This window comes from Podarcis raffonei, chromosome 7, assembly GCF_027172205.1.
Source record: "Podarcis raffonei isolate rPodRaf1 chromosome 7, rPodRaf1.pri, whole genome shotgun sequence".
Taxonomy (NCBI): Eukaryota; Metazoa; Chordata; class Lepidosauria; order Squamata; family Lacertidae; genus Podarcis; species Podarcis raffonei.
In genome coordinates, this window is record NC_070608.1 from 32,627,998 (window position 1) to 32,651,497 (window position 23,500).

At 42.4% G+C, this 23,500-nt stretch overlaps 2 protein-coding genes across 5 annotated transcripts; one reads left to right on the forward strand and one right to left on the reverse strand.

Moving 5' to 3' along the window:
* Positions 1-1,679: 1,679 nt before the first annotated feature.
* RPL7 (ribosomal protein L7) lies at positions 1,680-11,306 on the forward strand. The gene is made up of 7 exons (XM_053395854.1): positions 1,680-1,799; positions 2,982-3,087; positions 4,764-4,930; positions 6,803-6,940; positions 8,626-8,735; positions 9,412-9,622; positions 11,252-11,306. Exons 1-6 carry the CDS (start codon positions 1,786-1,788, stop codon positions 9,618-9,620), a joined length of 744 nt encoding a protein of 247 aa, XP_053251829.1. The 5' UTR covers positions 1,680-1,785; the 3' UTR covers positions 9,621-9,622; positions 11,252-11,306.
* Positions 11,307-12,131: 825 nt separating this feature from the next.
* Positions 12,132-23,057, reverse strand: C7H8orf89 (chromosome 7 C8orf89 homolog). Of its 4 annotated transcripts, none has more exons than XM_053395863.1 (8): positions 22,951-23,057; positions 20,967-21,018; positions 19,455-19,615; positions 16,922-17,054; positions 15,297-15,386; positions 14,594-14,704; positions 13,180-13,244; positions 12,132-12,434 (listed from the first exon to the last, which is right to left on the reverse strand). In XM_053395863.1, the coding sequence occupies exons 1-8, from the start codon at positions 22,988-22,990 to the stop codon at positions 12,295-12,297; spliced, it is 792 nt and encodes a 263-aa protein (XP_053251838.1). In that variant the 5' UTR covers positions 22,991-23,057; the 3' UTR covers positions 12,132-12,294. The 4 variants fall into 4 exon arrangements, with proteins under 4 accessions (XP_053251838.1, XP_053251837.1, XP_053251836.1 ...); XM_053395862.1 differs by having other exon boundaries at positions 16,922-17,051; positions 22,945-23,023; XM_053395861.1 differs by having other exon boundaries at positions 22,945-23,023.
* Positions 23,058-23,500: the final 443 nt, after the last annotated feature.

Sequence of the window (23,500 nt, forward strand, 5' to 3'; positions counted from 1 at the left end):
GCGGCGGCAGCGCGCACTGTTCCCCGCGCTGCTAGGCCCGCCCAGCCTGGCGAACTGCGCCTCTGCTGCCCCTTTTCTGTTTTCCTAAACAATCATGTTCATGAGTGCCACGGCCTTCAGGAAGCACAGGCTGCCGAGAGTCGCGCTCATGTGCACACTTTTTTGTAATATATAAAAAGGAGAGAGTCCCATTTAAAGCGATGGCACCGTAAACGTGGAAAGGGGGCGGGCTGAGTATGCAGGACACACGTGTTGGTACACTGCGAATTTTTTTTTCCTACTCAGAAGTAAGTCCCCGTTGAGTTCTATGGTGCTTTCTCCTAGGCAAACCACAGGGTTGCAGCTTCAAGCTTTTGTCAGCTCACCTTCATGTGAGCGGCTTCGGCCACAGTCCGTTACCCTCGTAGACAGAGCTTGTAACGCTAAACTGGGCAAGCCTAACTGAACCCGTTGATTTGAATGGACTTAGGCGCACCTAACAGCGTAGGATGGGGCTGCAGTCCGACGCAGCACGCTGACTTGTGGCGTGACAGTAATCCTACGTGTTCTTACTCCCAAGTATCTGGGTAGAAGCCTAAGCGTTGGGAAACAGTGAGCTTCGTGCAGGAAACTATATATTCGTGCCACACTGGCCACTAAGGCTTAGCTATTTCTTGGGGAGAAAGGGGAGAAGTTAATATAAATTGCCTACATTCACCAGAATGCAAAGCGGCAGGTCTAGACTTAAGGCACAGCTGGCAAAGCCTACAGAACCCATGATGCACTGGAGCAATAATTTTTATTTTGCCCCGCCCCACTTGACAATGTATGCTGGGAGATGTAGTTTTAACCTGTCATCTATCAATTTTAAATTTGCTCCGAGTTTCATTGTGCTTGCGCTGTAGTCCAACGCACGTTTACTCAGAAGTGTTCAATAGGGCTTTAGTCCCAGATAAGTGTATATAGGAGTGCCCATCTTAATTTACGTCCTGTACACCTTTCACGCAAGAAGCGATGTTATTCAGTCATATCAGCGCTTAAAAACACCTATAATGTTCTACAATCGAAGACACATGATACAAACGGGGAAAAGGATCGGGAAGGAGAAGGAAGGCAAACACTGGCGCTGGGGCTCCTTCACTGGCCAATGGATAGGACCAGATTGGTCTCCCATTGCCATGAGGTTCTTCCTGGGAGGCAGAGGGGCAGCCTCCCAGTGGACCTTGCTGCGTTGGTCCGGCAATCCAGAGCATACTTTCCTTGGGTTTTGCGGTCGCAGGGCAACAGGGAAAGTAAAGTGTTCTAATGTCAAGGCTGAAATTCTATGCACCTCACTGGGAGTAACTACAGAATAACCATGTGCATGGCTGTGCAAAGTATACATGGCTACATGCCCTTTATATACTTCAAGAGAAATAATATAAAACGTACTATTTTTAATCGCCCAGAATCTGAGAATTCAAGACGCCAACAATATCGAAAAGCTGGTTCCTAACACCAGACCTGAATATAACACTCATCAAAATTCACTGCTTGGAAAAACCTTTATTTGGTGTGTGTGTGTGTCTTGCCTTATTTTCTCATTCCCCCGAACACCTGGATATTCACCGCATCAAGGAGTTAATGACAGTTCCGCATGTGCTACAGTTCCGGCTCTTACATAGGCACTCTTCCTTTTTCAGCACAGGCATCGTGTAAGACACCTAAAGCTGGGGCTTTGCGCTTAATGGTCCCTTCCACTAGGCGGCAGAAAGAGTCTTCAAGTTCACCGCGCATGCGCCAACTCTTTCTTTTCCGGCGACGACCATGGCGGGCGAAGAGTGAGTAGCTTTTTCTTCCTCGGTGCAATCCGTTGCCATCCGCGACATTAAGAAAGCGTTTCCTGGGTTTTGTTTCTCGACCTTCCCCGCTGAGGGCTCCGTATTCTGAAGAGGCTTTTGCTGAGCCTTCTTAGCGAGACGGAGGGGTTCATTCAGAGGGATGCGGCTGGGAACTAGGAAGTGTCCCTCCCTGTTGCAGTGGGGCGCGTTGCGAGGGGCTCATTTCTGGGGAATGAGCGGAGCTGTAGACGAGCGGGAAGGCCGCGACCGCCGTTGGCAGCTTCCAGACTCACTTGGCCGCCTCGCTTCATGCAGGCCGTGCTGGTCTGGTAGTTTGCGTGGCGCGGTTAGGCCTAGCTGTAGCCTTCCGGCACACGCGCCCAGCTCCGTTGGTTGAGGAAGGCCAGAAAATTCGGAAGCATTGGTTACTTGGGGATTTTTGAGCGCTTTTTCTTGCGTAAGGTAAAGGACCCCTGATGGTTAAGTCCAGTCGCAGACGGCTCAGGGGTTGCGGCGCTCATCTCGCTTTACAGGCCGAGGGAGACGGCGTTTGTCCGCATTTGTCTTGCAGAGTTTGCCCGAAAAAAGGGTTTTGACCCGCTGTTGCGATCCTTAGTTGCGATAACCATACATACGATTCTTGTATTGGAAGGGTTCCCAAGGGTCATCTAGTCCAACCCCCCTGCAAGGCAGGAATCTTTTTGCCCAACATGGGGCTCAAACCCATGGCCCTGAGATTATACTAGAATTATTTTTATAGAAACTATTTTTCCAGGAGTGGGGTGCAAGTAGTTTTGCTTTTAAAATACCAGTATTATAATTTGGGATTTTAAGATAATTTATAAATCTCCAAAAAAACACTCCAGCTTTGCAGGCCACTGGTTTGTTAAACATGTTTATAACTACCAACAGTGGTAACAATGAGCTTCACATAGCTATATCTCAGGAAATCAAAACTGCTTGATATCTGGACATTCAGGAAAGCAACAAACCTGTTTCTGGAGAGAAAAGTTTGAATAAAGTAATTTGGTTAATAATGTAGTGTTGTACAGCTGCGATAGTTTTCTACTAACAAGTCTAAAAAGATATTGTATGGCTATTAGGTTGTTTCTTTTTGTGTGCAGTATGTATGAGAAGAAACATCCATATTCAGATGTATATGTCTTTTGCTTTCTAATGTAGAGCGAAGAAGAAGTTGCCTTCGGTTCCCGAGAGCCTTTTGAAGAAAAGGAAGGCTTTTGCTGATATGAAGGCCAAACGTCTGAAAAAGCTCTTGGTCCAAAAGAAGGTGAATATAACTTAACAGTCTTGTCCATATGCATGTTACTCAGAAATAAGTCCTATTGTATTTAGTGGAGCACATTCCTAGTATATGCAGGATTACATGCAGCTTTTATTAATGGAGTTGTGCTAGATGCAATTTGAGGGCAGTGGCTTGCTTTGGCTTGATAGTGTAACAGTGTTCCAAGTAGTATGTTAAGAGGGGACACCATTAAGCTGCAAAATTGGATTTTTGTGTGTAACAACTTAGGTAGTTGGCCTGTTAACTTTTTGTGGCTCTATAAAATTAGTAGTCAGATTGATCTGCCTGCAAAAGGCATGTAAAATGTGGATCAAAAATTGAGTTTTTAATATTCTCCAGAAACAATATTGTCCTCATTCTGGCTTATGTCTTATTTCCCATGAGCAGCTCTAGCTGGCACCAGAGCCACCTTTCCCTAAAATAGTCAACATCGTTCACATATATTAGTGAGATGGTTATCAGTGACCTTTTTCATTATAGAGATTATAAAGCTCTTAACCAAATGCCCTTTATCCATTCTCTTCTTGTATCTCATTGAAGGGGTTCCTTGCCTTAACCATTCAGTTACAAAACTCACCTCCCCCAGCCTTGGCTCTACCAAGGCTGGGACCTTGCTCCCCTCTTCTTCAAAAAAGGAAGGCAAGTAAGCATTCATTCCAAGCAAGCACCATCAAAACTATGTATGTGCATGTGTGCACCAAGTATTTCCAGCATAGACTGATCACACAAAAAACAAACTATTTGATAATTATAGTACTCCGCCCACCTTTGCGCTATTACAGGTTAATAAAGGTAAGGACCAGTGTGGAATTGTAGTTAGAGTGTCAGACTAGGACTTTGAAAGACCCAGGTTCAAATCCCTACTCAGTTATGAAGCTCACTAGGCCACTTTCAGTGAGGTTACACCAGAGCTTTCTAAACTCTGTGTCGCGACACATTAGTGTGTTGATTGCAGTGTGTAGGTAGGTGTGTTGTGCAAATGCTCTCTGCGCTGGAAAGGGGTTAGTTTAACCTCTGGTTTGTTAGTAAAACTGAATTGCTGTGTCGTGAAATGATGCATGTTTAAAAAGCGTGTCACCTACACGAAAAGTTTGGAAAGCTCTAGGTTGCATGATGAGGGTATCTGATGCAGATAACTGCTGAACCTAAGCAGGTCTGGAGCTGGTCAGTGCCTGGATAAGAGACCACTTGGAAAAAACTTAAAATTCCAAGATGGAAGAAAGCCATGATATACAGGTACAGTCATACCTCGGGTTAAATATGCTTCAGGTTGAGCACTTTCGGGTTGCGCTCCGCGGTGACCTGGAAGTAACGGAATATGTTACTTCCGGGTTTCACCGCTCGCGCATGTGCAGACTGTCAAAATGACGTCATGCACGGTAGCGGTGACACATGCAGGCGCAGGTTACCTTGCCCCACAAATAACCCAGAGATGCATTTTAAATAAAGGACACATTCTACTCATGTAAAAACATGCTGATTCCTGGACCTTCTGTGGGCCAGATTTAGAAGATGATTGGGCCGGATCTGGCCCCAGGGCCTTAGTTTGCCTACCCATGATGTATGCTGCCCTGATCCCCTGAAGGAAGACAGAGATAAAGATGTAATAAATGTGCATATATTTACTTATGAAATGTAATAAAATTATCCTCTGTTTTCAGTTGCGAATTGCTGAACGAAAATTAATCTATAAAAGGGCTGAGTTATACCACAAAGAGTACAGGCAGATGTACCGGCGCGAAATTCGCATGGCCCGCATGGCTCGCAAAGCTGGCAATTACTATGTACCTGCTGAACCCAAACTGGCATTTGTGATCAGGATCAGAGGGTAAGATGAACAAATGTGTTGTGCTAACCTATAAATTAACAGCAGTTGGTCTCACGCCCACACTGTATATGTAAGGAACGTGACTTCCCCCAAAGAATCCTGGGAACTGTAGTTTGTTAGGGTGCTGGGGGTTGCAGCTGTTTGAGGGGCAATCCTTTTTATGACCTAAGCCTTTGCAGCAGCACTGTGCTTTATGAGAATAATTCAAAAATACCTTGTGTAGAAGCCTCTTTATTCAGGTTAAAGGTACCCCTGCCCGTACGGGCCAGTCTTGACAGACTCTAGGGTTGTGCGCTCATCTCACTCTAGAGGCTGGGAGCCAGCGCTGTCCAAAGACACTTCCGGGTCACGTGGCCAGCGTGACGAAGCTGCTCCGGTGAACCGGCACCAGAGCAGCACACGGAATGCCGTTTACCTTCCCGCTAGAAAGCGGTACCTATTTATCTACTTGCACTTAATTGTGCTTTCGAACTGCTAGGTGGGCAGGAGCTGGAACCGAACAACGGGAGCTCACCCCGCCGCGGGGATTCGAACCGCCGACCATGTGATCGGCAAGTCCTAGGCGCTGAGGTTTTACCCACAGCGCCACTCGCGTCCCTTTCTTTCTTTCTTTATTCAGGTTACCCTTAGTTAAAAACGGTTCTAAAGCTGTGTGCCTAAAGAATTGACCAGCTGGTGGGAAGTTCCATGAAGTCCAGGTTTCAGAATAAATAAAAATATTTTAAGTGTGTTTGGGGGAGGGGTGGTAGTGGTTTTGATTTTGTTCCAAATATTTGTGCTTTTATCCTGTATTTTTATCTTGTGAACCATCCTGAAATCTTCGGATGAAGGGCAGTATATAAATTTAATGCACGAATGATTAAATATAAATATAATTTTACTTAACATTCAAATTATACATGTTGGGCCTAATGCAGAGCAAGACCTTCAGCCTTATATCAGTGTTAAGGTCTAATTGATTTCAAAGTGAAAGAGCATAACTTTTTGCTTTGCATTTTTAAGTAATATCCCACAAGTTTCAGTATATTGAGGAAAGCTCCACTGAGCACACTCGGACTTCATTTTGAGTTAAAAATGCATGAGTGCTTTGTTCTGCTTATGGTCTAGGTGTAATTTAGTCACTTAATTTATTTTGATTTCTCCCTGAAAGCCTTCAGACTGGCAAAGAATCGGTGATTACTAATAAAATAAAATAAAATAATAAAATAGTTAATTAATAGCATCCAAAGTAGCATTTAAAATAATGGTATTTAGCATATTTAGATCCCGGTGCTCAAAAGCTGCCAGTGTTCTGCCCCCCCCAATACCTCATTTGGGTTTAGTTTGCTACCAACAGTAGTAGCTTTTTGTGAATATGAGCACAGCTGAGCCACAGTGGCAGAGGAGTAGCGATAAAACAGATGGAAGAGTATGAAGAATAAACATGTCTTGACCTAAAAAATGAAGTGTAAGAAGAATAAACATGTCTTCGTCTGAAAAATGAAAGGTGGTACAGTTTGTTCCATGGAAATTCTGGGGTGGGTGGCGGGAATCATTTGTATAGGTTACTACCACAATGAAGGCCTCTTGCTTGTCTTGGATTGCATAACAGTTGCCACTTTTTCTAAATGCTCCTTATTTTGAAGTGGGCAAGGACTGTGTTTTGGTAGGTTTTTTTAATCCTTCAGTGGACTGTTTGTGTGGGGGGCAAAATTATCTTTAATGCTATCCATTAAAAATAAATGTCATTGGTATGTTAATTATAATGTAAGTTCAGCTATCTGGAGTGTTACATGTTTTACTAATATGATGAAAGCTTTCATTGGAAGTAGCTGATAGTTAAATCTGTTTGGAGACCGTACTGAAAAGAAACATGTTTTACTACACTTTTAGAATTAATGGCGTCAGTCCCAAGGTTCGCAAGGTACTGCAGCTTCTTCGCCTGCGTCAAATTTTCAATGGCACATTTGTGAAACTCAACAAAGCATCCATTAACATGCTGAGGATTGTTGAACCTTACATTGCATGGGGGTAAGTTGAATCTTAAATTTAGTGGTATATATTGTTCCCTATATATGTTGCCTTCTGCTTGTCTGCGTTGGACGAAGTGGTCTCTACCTCTGCTCCAGAGCAGAAAGTTCTACTCTGTGCTGCAATCGCAGACTGAACATTACCTCATACATATTTAAAAGGTTGAAGCATAATGAGGTTTGCAGCATTTTTAAAAATGCACTGATCCATAGTGTAAGCCCATGTATGACCAGCTAATGTCCCACAAGAGATATTTCTTTGCAGTTTCACTTGTGTGGAATGATGCAACAAGTTTTCATGTGCATTTCATGTTACTATTTTGTATACCGTACAGAATGTGTAACAGAAATAAATGTACAGTAGACCCTTGGGTTACATTACTCTTGAGTAACCTAAACTTTGGCTTGTGAAAGCGGCAAACCTGGAAGTATTTTTCTGGGTTTCACCATATGCGCAGAAGCGCTCTATCACGCCATGCGTAGAAGTGGCGTCTCAATACAGATTTTTCTGGGTGTGCACGGCCCCTAGAATGAATTAAGTTTGTATCCAGAGGGTCCACTGTACCTTCATCTGTTTACCAAAGTTCTCTTTCATGCCTCTTTTCCCTCTTGTCACTTTGTAATGTCTGGAGTTGCAAAGTTTACTGCCGGTAATCCTGTGAAAGGATTTTTGTTTGAGGAACTACCTTGGTTATCTTCTCCAAGTTGCTTACTTCATACCAAGTCTACTTCCATAATAACTTCATCTTTGTAATGCATAAGGGGCTAGATAGTTTTAGCTCTGGACTAATGTTTGGGATGCGGGTGGTGATGTGGGTTAAACCACAGAGCCTAAGGCTTGCTGATCAGAAGGTAGGCGGTTTGAATCCCCGTGACGGGGTGAGCTCCTGTTGTTCAGTCCCAGCTCCTGCCCACCTAGCAGTTTGAAAGTACGTCAAAGTGCAAGTAGATAAATAGGTACCGCTCCGGCGGGAAGATAAACTGCGTTTCTGTGCGCTCCTCTGGTTTCAACAGAAACGGCTTAGTCATGTTGGCCACATGACCCAGAAGCTGTACGCCAGTTCCCTCGGCCAATAAAGCGAGATGAGCGCTACAACCCCAGAGTCGTCTGCGACTGGGCCTAACGGTCAGGGGTCCCTTTACCTTTACCTTCCAATTATGAGTCTAACTTGAATATTGTACATTGTCCTTTGTATTGTGATTGCAATAGAAGAGGAGGGTAGAAAATTAGTTAATAAACAAATACATAATATAAGCCATTATTTCTCCCCTGGCATCTCTCTGTCATAAATATGTTCTAAGCAGATTTCCTTCCTGCTTAGGCTAAAAATGATTTCCCCCCCAACACCCTCCTTTCTGCCTTGTCCAATGCAATCTTCCACTGTGTGCCAGAAGTTGTCCATGCTAATTTTCATTCCTTGTGAGAGAGCTGTTTTGTTCCCAGCATTCAAACCCAAAAGCTTGTGTCTGGATACAGCTACTTAATTTTAGAAATTAGTTGGCTGTGGTAAATACAGATGTGTACTGAATGGACAAACAGCAAGGTATTGAGGACACAATATTGCCAGTGAACTCATGCATTCGGTATACACATTTTTATATTTTTAACTTAGAAATTCAAGCAGCTGATTTTCATTATGTTACTAAGTTAGCAGTGCTGTTGTCATGTCTTATCTTTTGTTCCAGTTACCCCAACTTGAAATCTGTGCATGAGTTGATCTACAAGCGTGGTTATGGGAAGATCAACAAGCAGCGCATTGCTTTGACAGATAACTCTCTCATCAAAAGATGCCTGGGTAAGTAAACTTATGACAACTTGTACTGGATTATTTTAGTGTATCGCTACATCTGCAAGCTTATTGCATTCTTGTATCGTCTGAGAAAAGTATTCTTTGCAATCCTGCTGGCCAACTTGAGCATAACATTTTGCATTTACATAGAAAGTATTTCACTGATGTTCTCAGTTAGAACTTTTCTCTAACGGTGTGCCAGTATTATGCCATTTTTGCAAGATGGAGTAATGAGGCAGTGGCTTGCTGAAGGCTGTCAATTTGTGAGCTGAGATTTGAACCTAACACATTCTGGTTTTCATGTCTAGCCACAACGTTACACTATACCCGCTCTTGCCTAATAAGATTGTGGTTTAGCGTTAGAAGTCAATAGAAAAAAGTAACTTCAGTTTAACTTAATGTCAAACAAATACAAGTAGAGTCTTGAGAGTGCCACTATCAAGTTATACTATTTGAGTGATGGACATTTTGGCTTTACAGTAGTGACAAAATGTGCCCATTTTGTTGGACGTGCAGTGTATAGTGCTATACATTTTCCATGTCCCAGTTTCTTTTTGGTTGTGATGCTCTCATTTGGGTGACTTGGCAAATTGCATTCTCTCAGCTACCCGCAAGGTGATTGCAACAATCAGTGAATGGGAAGGCACTTTGTACTCTGAACCTTTTCTAACTCTACTTTTAGGAAAACACGGCATCATTTGCATGGAGGATCTGATCCATGAAATCTATACTGTTGGCAAAAACTTCAAAGCAGCAAACAACTTTCTCTGGCCATTCAAGCTGTCTTCTCCACGGGGTGGAATGAAGAAGAAAACTATTCACTTTGTAGAAGGTGGTGATGCAGGAAACAGGGAAGACCAGATTAACCGACTCATAAGGAGGATGAATTAATGGTATGCTGGGCTGGAGAACACTAAAATACAAACATGTAGTGAGGGTTTCCTTCACACAGTTTTTCAAGGGTGTGTACAGAAAAGAACCATTGGTTTGTTTGTTTGTGTACACATATCTACCTTGCACAAGGGATATAGGCTTCTGGTTGTAGAATATTTTCTTCCTGTGGAATCATGGAGTCTTGGGAATTCATTGACAAAGTCAAGCAGATCTTGTCATGGTCAGTTCCCAGGTGGGAAACTGAGCATCACATGTTAATTGTATTGCTTCCTAAAGGAGCTCCTTATACCTTTACGGATTAGAGGTGGTGAATCCACAGTCTTAGCTTGCAAAGGCACTTCTCTCTCAGCCACAATACCATAGCTATGACATCTTAAGGTTCCTTCCTGTTTTGTGCACACTAAGACTTTCTAGGGATGACACCCTGCCAGAGGTGGAAGTGCCTTTGTAAATCAAGCAAGAGGGCTTTCCTTGCCCTTCTCCTAGCTAGGAAATGCAATGGCATCTCAGTCCAACATTGCAAAGATCAGCAGAAGATGGGGGAGGAACTTGTGTATGTCTTTCTGTGTGCATGTGAGTATACCGTGATCATGCCTCCCACAGGATAAAGTAGTATATTGTGATACAACTATGGCTAAATTCTACAACAAACTAAACTGTTTAGACCAAACTGCCCCAATGTGCAGGATTAGAAATACAATAAAGCTATACAATCTTTAACTTGATTTTCTGGAACATCTGACATTTTAAAGTTCTTTAGGTGTGGGGTTTGTAGGGGGAAATGTAAGCAAATGTGGGTGTGGATAGCAGTTTATCTAGCTGTAGAATTGCTGTTTTCTTATTTCCCTTTGTATTCGGAACTCATTGTTATGTTAAGCCATAAAGGTAAAGGTAAAGGTACCCCTGCCCGTACGGGCCAGTCTTGCCAGACTCTAGGGTTGTGCGCCCATCTCACTCTATAGGCCAGGGGGCCAGCGCTGTCCGGAGACACTTCCGGGTCACGTGGCCAGCGTGACAAAGCTGCATCTGGCGAGCCAGCGCAGCACACGGAAACGCCGTTTACCTTCCCGCCAGTAAGCGGTCCCTATTTATCTACTTGCACCTGGGGGTGCTTTCGAACTGCTAGGTGGCAGGCGCTGGGACCGAGCAACGGGAGCGCACCCCGCCGCGGGGATTCGAACCGCCGACCTTTCGATCGGCAAGCCCTAGGCACTGAGGCTTTAACCCACAGCGCCACCCGCGTCCCTATGTTAAGCCATATAAGCTGCTTATTCAGAGACCAAATTCTGCTCCCATTGCTCTATTTGTGCTATTCTAAATCATTTGGGTGGTTGGTTAAGATGGACTTTAGACTGCACTTTAGGTTATGCACTGCTTGTGTGTTTTAGAGTAATAATTAATTACTGTAGTATACCAAGTTGGCTATAGGAAATTATGGGAAACACATCTTTTACTATTTTTAGTCACCACAGGCAGCCAGATAAGTGGCTTTTTGGTTCAAAGTGATTTTTGTGTGCACATAAAGGCAAGTAAAACACTGAAATGTGTGCTGTCAGGCCAACTTTAAATTCTCAGAAAAATATTCACCAATTGAAATGTTTCTAATCTTAGTTTGTCTTCTCTTCTAGGGGCCTAGCAGATGACATCTCTATGCATTGTTAATAAAAAAAATCTTCTGTGAAATTGTGGTGTTCTTCCTTGCTCTGAAATTGACTGGCAGTCAGAGTACTTCTGCAACCCTTTTCATTATAGGTAGCTACAAACAGTAAGTTATGTTATTGAGAAATCTAAGCTATGGTTAACCTACACAAGCTGGTCCTGAGTAGTTTGCTCAAAGATCCTGTTAGCTGAAGGTCTGTCTGACAACAAGGTGTTAATGACCTTGCCAGCCAGAAGACTAGGCAGATGCTTGGTTCAGAAAAGGAGCTATGATGATCCCTTGTCCTCTTCAGATAGAACATGAAATGGGCCCTGGGAAAGAGAGGTGCTGGTGGAAATCCACACAGCAGCTTGTGATGTCAGCACCTGCTATTTAAAAAATTTAGAAAGCTGATGTGAGTTTTAATCTGCCTTTAGTCAGTTATTTTAACATTTCATTTTACTGATAAATTGTTTTTGTAAACTGCTTTGGGGTTTTTATTATTATTATTTTAAGGAAACCTGTAAAGCAGTATATAAATTTGATGAAATAAATCACAGCAAAGGTCTAAGAAGTTAAGCAACCCAAACCCAGTAACGTGTTAACGGCAGGCAGGCTAACAGGATAAGTCAGACAGCATTTTCTTTCAAAAGGACTCTTGCTTCGTTGGAGGTTTTTAGACAGAGGTTGGGTGTTTGTCATTGACATAAGCTTTAGCTGAGATTCCTGCATTAGAGGGGATTGGACAAGAGGATCCTCAGTGTCCCTTCCAACTCTGACTTTTCTATCACTATTTTGGGGGAGGGGTGGCTGACCTACTGCATCTACAGCATTAGATGCAGTTCACAAACTTTACAATGGCAATATAATTACAAACATAAAAAAACTTTATTAATCACATATTTCCCTTTTCCCTTAATTGTGAGGTTTGTTGATCAACATAGTATTTGTGAAAGAATTTGATAGACGTGAACAAGAAAATAGTAACTTTACATGATTTCAAAGGAGCCTGTTCCTTTCCTGGTACGTTGTTTACATCATCTGTCTCTTGGCCTTCCTGAGTCTTCTTGTTCTCTCTTGATGTATGGTTTCACATTCCAATGCAGCCAGTTGAGAAAGCCGCTGGAGGAACTGAGGAGGAGCTCCAGTGACAGGGTCTGTGAAACGGTAACCTAGAAGAAAAAACGAAACTCCCCTTGTTTACAAAGTATAATGTGCCCCTCTCATGGAAGTACTTAAAACACAATTATAAAAAATACATCAAAAACCAGTGAAAGGGAATAAAATCACCCTATTCCTTAAAATAGAAACAAGTTGTAATAGTTATCCTAGAGATCGTCAAAGGTAGTAAAAAGGGGTACCATGGTGTTCATAAACCTGGCCCATTATGCATTAGTCTGACCATGCTTCTTAGAGAGGCCTATGATTTTATATAGGTTCATTAAAAAATCAATTTGAAGTATGGATACCTAGGATTTTTTAAAAAAACTAAACAGATTCCCATTTCTCTTGCTATATTAGCATTTTATGTTACCCATTTAGTTTATTTTCCTAAGCAATCTTTTGAGCAAGGTATAAAATTACATTTGTGACCATAAAAATGCACTATGACTCAATGTATTTTCATTCCAAAATAGCTCTAGAATAAATCTAGAATAACTCTAGTAGTTTGTATCAGTAATTGCCTTTTGTTAATTAGCTGAATTAAGCCTTTGAAACATTTTACAAACACGACAAGAAATGCTGTCCCTTAGGTACATACGAAAACAAAGCCTTCAATAAACATTTTTATAACAGCAACAATATTCAAAATGCAAGAAAGTTCACATAGTAAAGCAGTGAGAAAATGAGTTTGCCTAGGAAATGCATCTTGGTGAAGACGGATGGTAGGAAATTAAATACATTAGGTACTATTACCAGGCTTGAATTTGGATCCTTCTGGAAATGAAATTAGGCTGGAACACCGATTATACTTCTTCAACCTGCAAACATTTGCACAAGAACATACTATTAATAGAATGTTATATTTATGGACTATGGCAATCAAGGTGACTTGCAGTGGTGTAATTTCCCAGCGGTGTGCTGAGATGAAAAAACATGCTGATCAATGCCATGTAAGTATTCCTACATCAAAATGTATTTCTTTAGGAATCTCCATCCAGATTCCTAGTAGTACTCAACAAATATCAAAACCTTTGTACTGAAAGGACTAATATGCATGGGGATTTAGGTAAATATTAACAGGGCAGACCTATAAATGAATACTAAGAAATAGGGTTCATAGAGTTGAATTGAGCGGCTATAGGACAGCAAGCATTGCTGGGAAATAAAACTTGCATAGGAACTGCTTCTGAATCGTACTGTTACAATAGTCATAACATTTTCCTCCAGCAGAGAAAAGTATTGACTCAGTAACTCTTTCCACCAGCTCAAGTAGGCCAATACTGCAACTTTACACAAGCCTACATGGGAGAGCTCTCCTTCATCACTGTGGTTCTGCCTAGCTTCAGGAAGCGGGATGACATCAGCTCTGCTTATTCTAAATCTCTGCTTTTTTTAACCTTCCCCTGCCGCTTTGTGGGTGTACAGTGGTACCTCGGGTTAAGTACTTAATTCGTTCCGGAGGTCTGTTCTTAACATGAAACTGTTCTTAACCTGAAGCACCACTTTAGCTAATGGGGCCTTCTGCTGGTGTCACACCGCTGGAGCACGATTTCTGTTCTCCTCCTGAAGCAAAGTTCTTAACCCGAGGTACTATTTCTGGGTTAGCAGAGTCTGTAACCTGAAGCGTATGTAACCCGAGGTACCACCGTACATATGAGCCTTTGGCAAGGGGGTGATGTTTCCCAGCATCACAACAAAAGATAACCCCTTGGCTGAGTCCATAGACTATCAAGGGGATGGGCCAGGCTAAAATGTGGAAGCTGCTTAACTATCCGGTGCCCAGTTCAATCCCACCCACAATATAGCAACAGTCTGGAACTGCCCCAGGTCTAAGTGAGTTTTGATCCTTGCCTCTCCACTTCCTGTGTCCCTCAGTAAGGTCCCAAGACATGGTGAAGGGCACATCATGCAGTGACCTTGCTGAAGGCAAGCAGGTGGACTAGTCTGCCAAACACACCATTTCGGGACAGTTAAAGGTGGTTAAAATAAATATTCACTTTATTTTCATGAATTTGATCAAGTCATGTTTCCCTCTTTCGCTATTATGTTGTTTCAGGAATAAACATTTAGAAAACAGTCTGGTAAAGAGACAGAATTAAATATATAAATTAAAGTAACTCCCAACATTGTTTTTTATGAAAGACCTGGTCCACTCATACTGCCTTACCTTACAGCACCTAATTCTCCAGCTCCACCATGCATACCAGATGTCTTCAGAGGGCCTGGTTTCCAAGTAAACGACCCTCTTTTATAAGCATCCCCCATGGCTGTATCTCCCCTGCAGGAGAAGAAAACAAAGCAGTATCTCAGACAGCAATAGGTTTTACAGTAAAACCATCCTGACATAATTTATTTTTCACATAGTGCTGTGAGGGTGTTTTTATGGCCCCAAGGTTCACAAAGAGCATATCACCAGCACACCACGTTCTTTACCAGTGTCAAGTCATTTTAAGGCACAATCTTAAAGACATGGGAGAGGAAATCAAAGGTGGCAATTTCACCCAGTGCCCTGCTGGGCTGTCACTGGCAGGGAGAAAGCAAGGATGAAGCAGCCCTCCTCCACCCTTCACAGGTTTGCTGCCATAGTTTTCTCCCTAGTGTAGGGTCCATGTTGCAGGTCTGGGTATGTCTCCTTCACTGCATCTACTTTTAATAATACTCCTTTTGAGGCCTACCAGTAGAGCTCTGACATCAGTAGTGTCTGCTGCAGTGGGGAGTGGGCAGCAGATCCGCCTCTCGGAGGCCTTGCCTCTCTTTTGACCCTAGGGGGAGGAGCTCTGAGGCTGACTAAAGCCCAGTCGAACATGCTAACATTCACCCTTCAGGAACATAATTCTGAATCCAAACTATAAAGAGTAAAATTAACTTGCCTGCTTTTGTAGCAGCTTTCAATAAAGTATTGTGATGAAGTACACGGAAGCACAAAAGGTGGCAAACCGGGGTCGTCATTACTGTAACAGCTAAAATCAAAAGAAGAAGGTATCTAACTATAATATTAAATAGTTAGACATTGTGTTATAATTTTTTAACATATTTTATCCCAAATAAATGGGATTGGTCAACAGATACAGGGATATACATAATTGGGTAGAAATAAAACAAGGCTCTTTGTCATATATTTCTCTCTGACCTCTAACTCATAACACTATGTTGAATAGTCTGTGAAACCTTATGCCATACATACATTGATTTAAAGTGCCTTGTGGCCCTGTAGTTTTTGCTACAACAGACTAACTTGTCTGCACTTCTGGGAATTGCCTTAAACGATCCTGCCCCAACCCCAGCTGCAGTATGCCACAAGCTATGAGAAAAACATGAACAGTACATTCATCCACTCCCGTTTCTACTAAAAATTGTTTTTTAATGATACATGTATAGCTGAGTGGTAAGACACATACTTATAGAACTTCCGGGGCCAAATTAAACGTGTGTTTATTAAATACATGCTTGCTGTTTGGCTTTCTACTACTGGCTCTGGGGCAATTTACACTAAAAGAAACATGTAGGGGAGAAGAGCAAAAACCTATCCGCTATTCACTTTAGGAAACTTGTGGTTACTGTCATTTCTCCAGTTCATTCAATTGTAGAGTTAGTGAGAAGCCTCTCAGTTACATACCACATTAAACAATGAAACATTGTAAACTACCATTAACGAAGTTGAGACTTTATGTGTGGGAAATAAACACTACCCTGTACAGGCATAAGCTTTGTCTAAAAAACAAAACAAAACCATAAAGCAGTAAGCCTATGGCACAGATGAGTACTTGATCACTTAAAAATACTGAGGTTTTTGCTGTTTCCCACTGGCCATATTCAGACATCACCCTATACCACAGTTTAGTGTGGTCAGAACAAACTGATCTCCTCTTCCAAACAGCTATGAGGTAGAATGTGGACATTTCATTTCCATTTCTGCTTACCGACAGCTTGTTTCCTTGTTGCAACTGACAAAACATAGCTTGTTTAAAACAAGCCAATGTGAAACTAATAAGCTTGAGGCAAGATGGTGACTGAATGGCAAGTGATTCCCTTTGCTCTAAACAAAAAACAAAGCCAGTCTGGGTATGAAGTACCCAATAATAATCTTCCCCCTTTCCTCTGAACAGGTGATCACTGATGATCACAAGCAACAGCTTTAACCATCTGACTGGCTATATGCCTACTTGCCAATGTCTGAATTGGGGCTCATACAACATTTGGAAGTAATAGAATTTCCACTATATCATGACGATTTATACAAGTCACTATATCATGACCTGTTCATATTTTAGAAGTGTACATCTTCAATCCATTTGACTTTAAATGCAGAAATGTAGCTAAAATTCCATCTTCTATTGCTATTTTTAAAATAAATTTGTACATGAAATTTTATGAGATGTGCTTATTAGAAATTCCTCAGCTTGAAGTCTGCCTCTGAATTATACCTGTGCAGTGCACTTTGAATATGTGAAACATCTATACACTTCATACAATAATAGAGTTTATAATGGTATACCTGTCTGGAAATAAATGAGCAGCACCTTGTGTCTTCTGTGCAACGGGAGAGGGGTTTGGTATTGCCTGAGCAAGACTTGGCATCGCAGCATTTTCATCAGAGTCTCTCAAGCCATATGCAGATGTATATTCTGCTTAAGAGAAATAATTCAAAGCAGCATACATGGAACATCAGGCCAAAACTAGCTAGAGCTACAGTCTTGCACTTGCTTAGAAGTTTGCTCCACTGAGATCAATGGGAGACTTCTGAAGAGACATGTCTGGGCACAGGAAACTGGTCTGGTCCTTGTGAGGTTACCAAGTCAGAAGGAGCAGTTCCCTTATAGTGAGCTTATGTTCTCAGCCACCTATAGAGTCAGGAATCGTCAAGAGCGGAAATGCCTTCTTCTAAATATACTGTGTGTGCACACACTTAGACTAAACTAACTACATAACATCTATTCATCATGTCAAATCCACAGCTGAAACTTACTCCAGTATCTAAAACATGCACATTCTGTTCCTTACGCTGAGCCACTACCTGGAACACAATGCATCGCAGGGGGATTGCAGATAACAGCACTATTTTATGCATGCCTACTTTGAAATAAGTTCCGCCAAGTTCAATGGGGCTTACGGTACTCCCAGGTAAGAGGATCAAGTTGCAGCAATCCTAAGAACCCCTGAATGGCAGTCAAAGCTGGAATAATGCCATCGCTACCCCCCAAAAAAAACCTACTGTTTTAGAAGAAAATCAAACTGTTGTTGACTACCTTAACATTTATTTTATTTACAAACGAATGTTTATATATCTCCCTTTAGCAATCCTTTTGTGCCATTTACAAAAGCATGCTAATACACAACATATTAAAAACAGCAATATATTAAAAAGCCTGGGAAAGTAAAAAGTCTTTGCTTGCACTGAAAAGATAGTAATGCTGGTATCAGGTAAGCTTCCCTTGGGAAAGAACAAACGGGGTACCACAACCAGAAGAGGCCTTCACTCTGGCCACCACACACCTTACCTCAAATGGAGAGAGCTCCAGAAGAGAGCTTCTGAAGACTCTCACTACAGAGGCAGAGTGATATGGAAGGTGGTGTTCCTTCAGGTACCAAGTCACAGAAAGACTTCAGAAGTACTTTGAATTGCATGTGGAAAATGGACTAGTGAAGTTCTTCAGGTATTGGCATAATACTTCTAAAATGATCAGTTACAGTTAGCAGCCTAACCACCGTACTGTGAGCCATTTGCAGTTTCTGAACCATTTTAAAAGGCAGCTCCATGCACAAAACATTGTATTATTCAATCCTAGATGTTACCTGGAATGAATAACTATGGTCAGGTTATTTCTGTCTAGGAGAAGCCGCAGCTGGTGCACCAGCCTACGCTGCGGACAGGCACTTCTTGCCACAGAGCTTCCAAGGCCTCCAAGTAGAATGTTTGATCTAGGAGTACCCCCAAAATGTGTACTCAGTCTGAGAAGCTAATGAGGTGGCCTCCACATGTTATGCTACAGTTTCCATCAGTCCAAGTCAGCAGGTCAGTGATGATAGGAGCTGTGGTTCAACTACATCTTTGGTACCACGTTAGCTACCTCTAGGGTGAATGTAACCCCATCCAGAACAAGTTGAACACTATCTCCCTGAACAGACAAAACACCTACTCACAGAACCTCTGTCTTGATGGGATTGAGTTTGTTTATTAACCCACATTCAGCCCATTATAGATTCCAGGCACCTCCTCAGCACTTCTACTCCCTCACCTGAAACTGATAAAACAAGAGACACACAGAAAGTGCTGGGTGTCATCAGTACACTGATGGCCTTTATCCAAAAGTGTGATTTAGTTATGAAAAAGTATGGAGCAAGACAAAACACTATGAAACAGCAAAGAAGAAATTCTATGGGATCAAGCAGTAGTTCCCAACTATCACATTCTGGGAACAGCTTGAGAGGCAGAAGTGAACCAATCAGAACATCACTTCCATCTTCCAAACCAGGGTGCCCATCCAGAAGAATACTATTGTTAACGGTATCAAAAGTGGCTGAGAAGAACAGCAATATCTGGAGAGGGTGTGCAGTACAGCAGTTTAAAGGACAATTCTTGTTCTTTTGAACTCAGTGGGCAAATGTCTATTGATTTTAAGGAGTGGAAGATAACTCTCAACAACAAAAAGTGCAAGGAAAAACTACATAGGTACCTTCCCAGACAACCAGTTTGTTAACAACTTTTGATTTTGATTTGTTTGTGGGGATGTTGTATGTATTTAAATCAAGCAATTGTTATCCCCTTTCAGGGTATTTCCCATCACTTTTCTTATTGCAAAGGAATTTGTTTGTTCTACACAACTACGAAATCCACTATAATTGCTCAACCTAAATTTGCCAGTAGTCAGTGGATTCCAGTCCACAAACTAATGACAATTTGGAAGCAGCCAGAAATAGGGATTAGGTTGATCTTTATGGCAATTCCAACACTAAAAAATCTTGGTAAGTTTCCTTTTTATGAAATGTAGCCTAGGATAACTATCAAATGACAACCTTAAACATCTTACCTTGTTTTATCCTTTTTGTCTTTATCACTGCATGTTTCCAACTATTCTCGAAAAGGTGACCCCCGAATGATTTTCCAGAGACTTTTTTATCCAGGAATCTTTGTTCAGATTTTAGGATTGGCAATTTTTGTTCCTTTGGTGTCTGAGAAATGACAGGTCTGCTGTTTCATACATCATAGTGAACACCAGAGGGGATACAAAAGCAAAAATAATAAATGCTTTTCACATGTTGTCTGGTACAGACATTTCTCAAGTAATAAGTGGGTCACCAAGGATTGCTATGTTTCAAACAAGCACTCGGTTGGCCTTCCCTTGAAGCTGATGGAAACTAGTCCAAAATGTTGGGGAAGACTGCCCTACATGATTACTCCTCAGAAGGACCTCTCTCCATGGCCAACTTACTCCTTCTTCAGAATTGTGCTACAAACTGTTTTCAATCAAATATTGTAACATTTAGCTACCTCTTTCCTTATCAAGTTATTTGTGAGAAACTACTCAATTTCAGCCATGGAATATTGGAGTGCTACAGAGAAAAGAGAAATGTTCTAGGGTGCACACTGAGCACAAGGCATTGTTCAGACATGGTCAGCCTCACTATTACCCAGTATGATCTCTAGTGCATCTTTAGGCATACTCCAAATCAACAGCATGCATTTTACAGGGCTATCAACAGGGATGGACAAACTATTTCAGGAAAGTTTGCATTGATCTTCTCAGTGAGAAAACCAGACAGATTGCCAAAGAAAGTTCAAAATGCATCGTCATAAAGAAACGCATACTAGAGGCATACGTCCCTTTACTTTTAAAAAGTGCCTGTTTTGATAACTGCTACAGCTCTTATGAATCATTAAAATATGATGCTAAGCTGTCCTTATTGTAAATTCTTCTGTTGCAATTTAAACTTACAAGACCCTATCCCCTAAAATAGGAAATAATAACTCCAAATCTTTGGCAAAGAAAGTGCAGTACTCGTAGATATTTAAAAATATCAATAAACCCCCAAGGGTCTCAACAACTGGGAATAAAGAAGTTGAATAGAACAAGAAGTTGAATAGAACAAGGGAATATTTGGCTCTAAACTATAGAATCGAAAGTATTCCTGTGAACCAGCATCAGGTAATTTCAGCATCATGACTACATACAAGTCTGCTGTTCAGGTGGCAGATGCAGTAAGCAACAGCAGCCTCTCAGTTACAAAGAGATTAACAATGCAGTCTTCTACATGTCTACTTTGGAGCAGGTCTCACTTAGTTCAGTGGGGCTTACTCCCAGAATAATGCATTGATATAAGATTACAGACTTAACCACTCATCTCCATTAATGGGAGTGAGGAATGAGGAGTTAGGAGTTATGGAACGATGCTAAGTTAAGGTAGATCAGCACTAGCACTTAGCTAAAAACCAACCTCTTTTGAAATCAAGTTGGGTTGGGCTTTCATATTTTAAAAACACTGTGTTTCATATTTCAGAACACTAATTTTAGACCACTGGGCAAAGTTAAATAAATACTTACCATTCAGGGATGCACGAGATTTCTGGCAGCTTACCATTAGGAGCTTGTGAACCTGTAATATACAAAGTCCATTCAGATTCAGTTACTCTATTTTCATACCAAAAGTTAAAGTAACATTACAGTTAAATATACTTGCATCAAAAACAGTAAATATTTTACCAGTAATGGTAAATTTTGCTTTAGACAGCACACTCCCCCATTTTAACGATGCACTACAACATATTATTCAAACCAAAATTTGGTCAGAACACCGATTTAAAGGAGTGTGATTGGGATATAATATCTATTAACAAGACACATAAGGAATTTTTATAGCTTATTTTGTCAGTTTATAAACCATCTTTCAATAAGAGGGTTCTCTGGCATACAAACAATATAATCAATCATAGAAGCTACAGCAAAAACCTCTAAGATCAAGCAGAAAACACTGAAACTAAAAAATTTGCTGCAATTTCGGGTGCCAAAAAGACATCAAAATTGGAACCTGTTACACTTCTTGAGAGAGAATATTACACATCAGAGGTACAACTGGGACAGCTCTATATCCATTTATCACCAGCCGCACACGACTTAAGCCTTTATAGCAAGGTTGGGGAAGTGGATCTAGCCAGGAGGTGAGTTCACCCACCTATCAATCACCTGACACCACAGTGATGTCAGATGACCCATTTTTGGCACAGCCCACAAAGCATCAACAACCAATCAGCTGCACTGGGCTTTGCAGGTGTGGATGATCAGCAGTGCCTGCAAACTTCTTTTTGGCTCAAGTGCACATATACCTGCTCTGCACCTGGTGTCATCATACAAGATGTTAGGTGTAAGGCAGGTGGGTATGGAGAGGCTTAGCATACCTAATTAAGCCTGTAGACCAAAGATTCCCCACAGAAAGGTAACAATCTACACTTTGAATTGTGCTTGGAAAGAGATCTAATGCAGCTATGTAAGCACAGGTGAGAAGCTGGCCCCAATTAACTGGTCACACTGTATTTTGTACTCACTGAAGTTTCTGGGAAATTTTTAAAAAATGAATCCTATGTACAATGCATCAAAAGGCATAGATTTCAAAGTTTGTTAGAAAAAAATTTATAGCACATTTCTGATGGTCTCTTTTCACATGAACTACGATAAATGAAATTTACAGCCCTCTGCTCTTTCCAGCCTAGCAGTTGACTTACTCTAGCAAATCTAAATCAAATAAATTATCCCCAAATCATCTCTCAAACCTACAAGTTTCTCAAGCCCACACTCTCTCCACCACCTCAGAACAAACACACCACACAAAACCATACGCATGTTAATCTGGACCACCATACAATCTTGGGGGAATTACCCTTATGACTCCTCATTGAAAACAAACTCCCTTCCCATCAGGCTAATTCTTATTCCCACTGCTCTATTTTACCACTGCTCACTTTTGTTTCCTCAAGGCCTCAGAACTGTTAGGTATCTTTTACTTTTGGAGTGGAAGCCCCCACGGCTTTGTTTGAGTCAGGTGCCATTCCTGCAACCTGTTTTTCAACACAATATACCCCGGAACTATGTGCAAACCCCCACTGCAGGGTGAGAAGTGTTTCAAGCCACGTGCAGAGTGCCCTTCCCTATCAGTCCCCACGTGATAGATAGGGGAGTCGTTTCAGGCAGGGTTGAGCCCCAACATGCCTCTTCTCTTCAATACCCAGCATTTGCAAAATGCTTTAGGCTAGAATCCTGTGCCTTCTTCTTTGTGAATAAACCCCATTTAGCTCAATGGGACACATCGCCCTGTTAAGAGAGCGCCCGGGGAGCTTCACCTTAATCCCTCACAACAACCTCGTAAGGTAGACCAATTGGGTCGCCATACTGCACGCACGCCAAGCAAGGAGAGTGGCCCACCAGCGCCTTCTGCAGCGTCCCTTCCTTTTAGGGTAAGGGGTGGGGGGGACTTGCAGCAGTTCCCCTCTGCCCCCCCCCAGAACAGCCCCCCACCCCCAGCACTCACACGCACCCTGCTGTTCCAAGTGGATGCGCTGCTGGCTCCTGCTCATAGCGGCCCTTCCACCACCACCGCGCTCGCTCGGAGAAAAGACGAAGGAGGCTCAACGGCGGCCGAAGATTCGGCCCCCTCGCCTCTGTAGGACGGGAGGAGGCTGAGGCCCCTCATGGCCCTCCGCTTCAGCCGGCGCGCGAGACCCCAACGGCCGCATTTCTGCCCCGCCGACCTCGGCTACTGGAGCGCCGGCCCGGCGCGGGCGGGCGGGCAGGCCTGCCGCTGGTTGCTAGGCAACGGAGGGAGCCGCAATAAAGAGGCGAGGCCTGGCCTTCATGGGGCGGCGGCGAGGGCGCTCTCTGGGCCTTGAAGCTGAAGGGAAGCCGCAGCTGAGGCGGCCCGTCGAGTGCCTTCTCTTCCCCGCTGCCAGGAGGGTTCCCTCGGCTTCCGACAACTGTTTCTGCAAGGCAGGCGTTCAACAGGCGAAGCCATCTGCTGCTGCCCTCTTTTGTTTTGGAAAAAGCCTCCCCTGTTGAGTTTCTGCCATGTGCAATCAGAAAGGCTGATA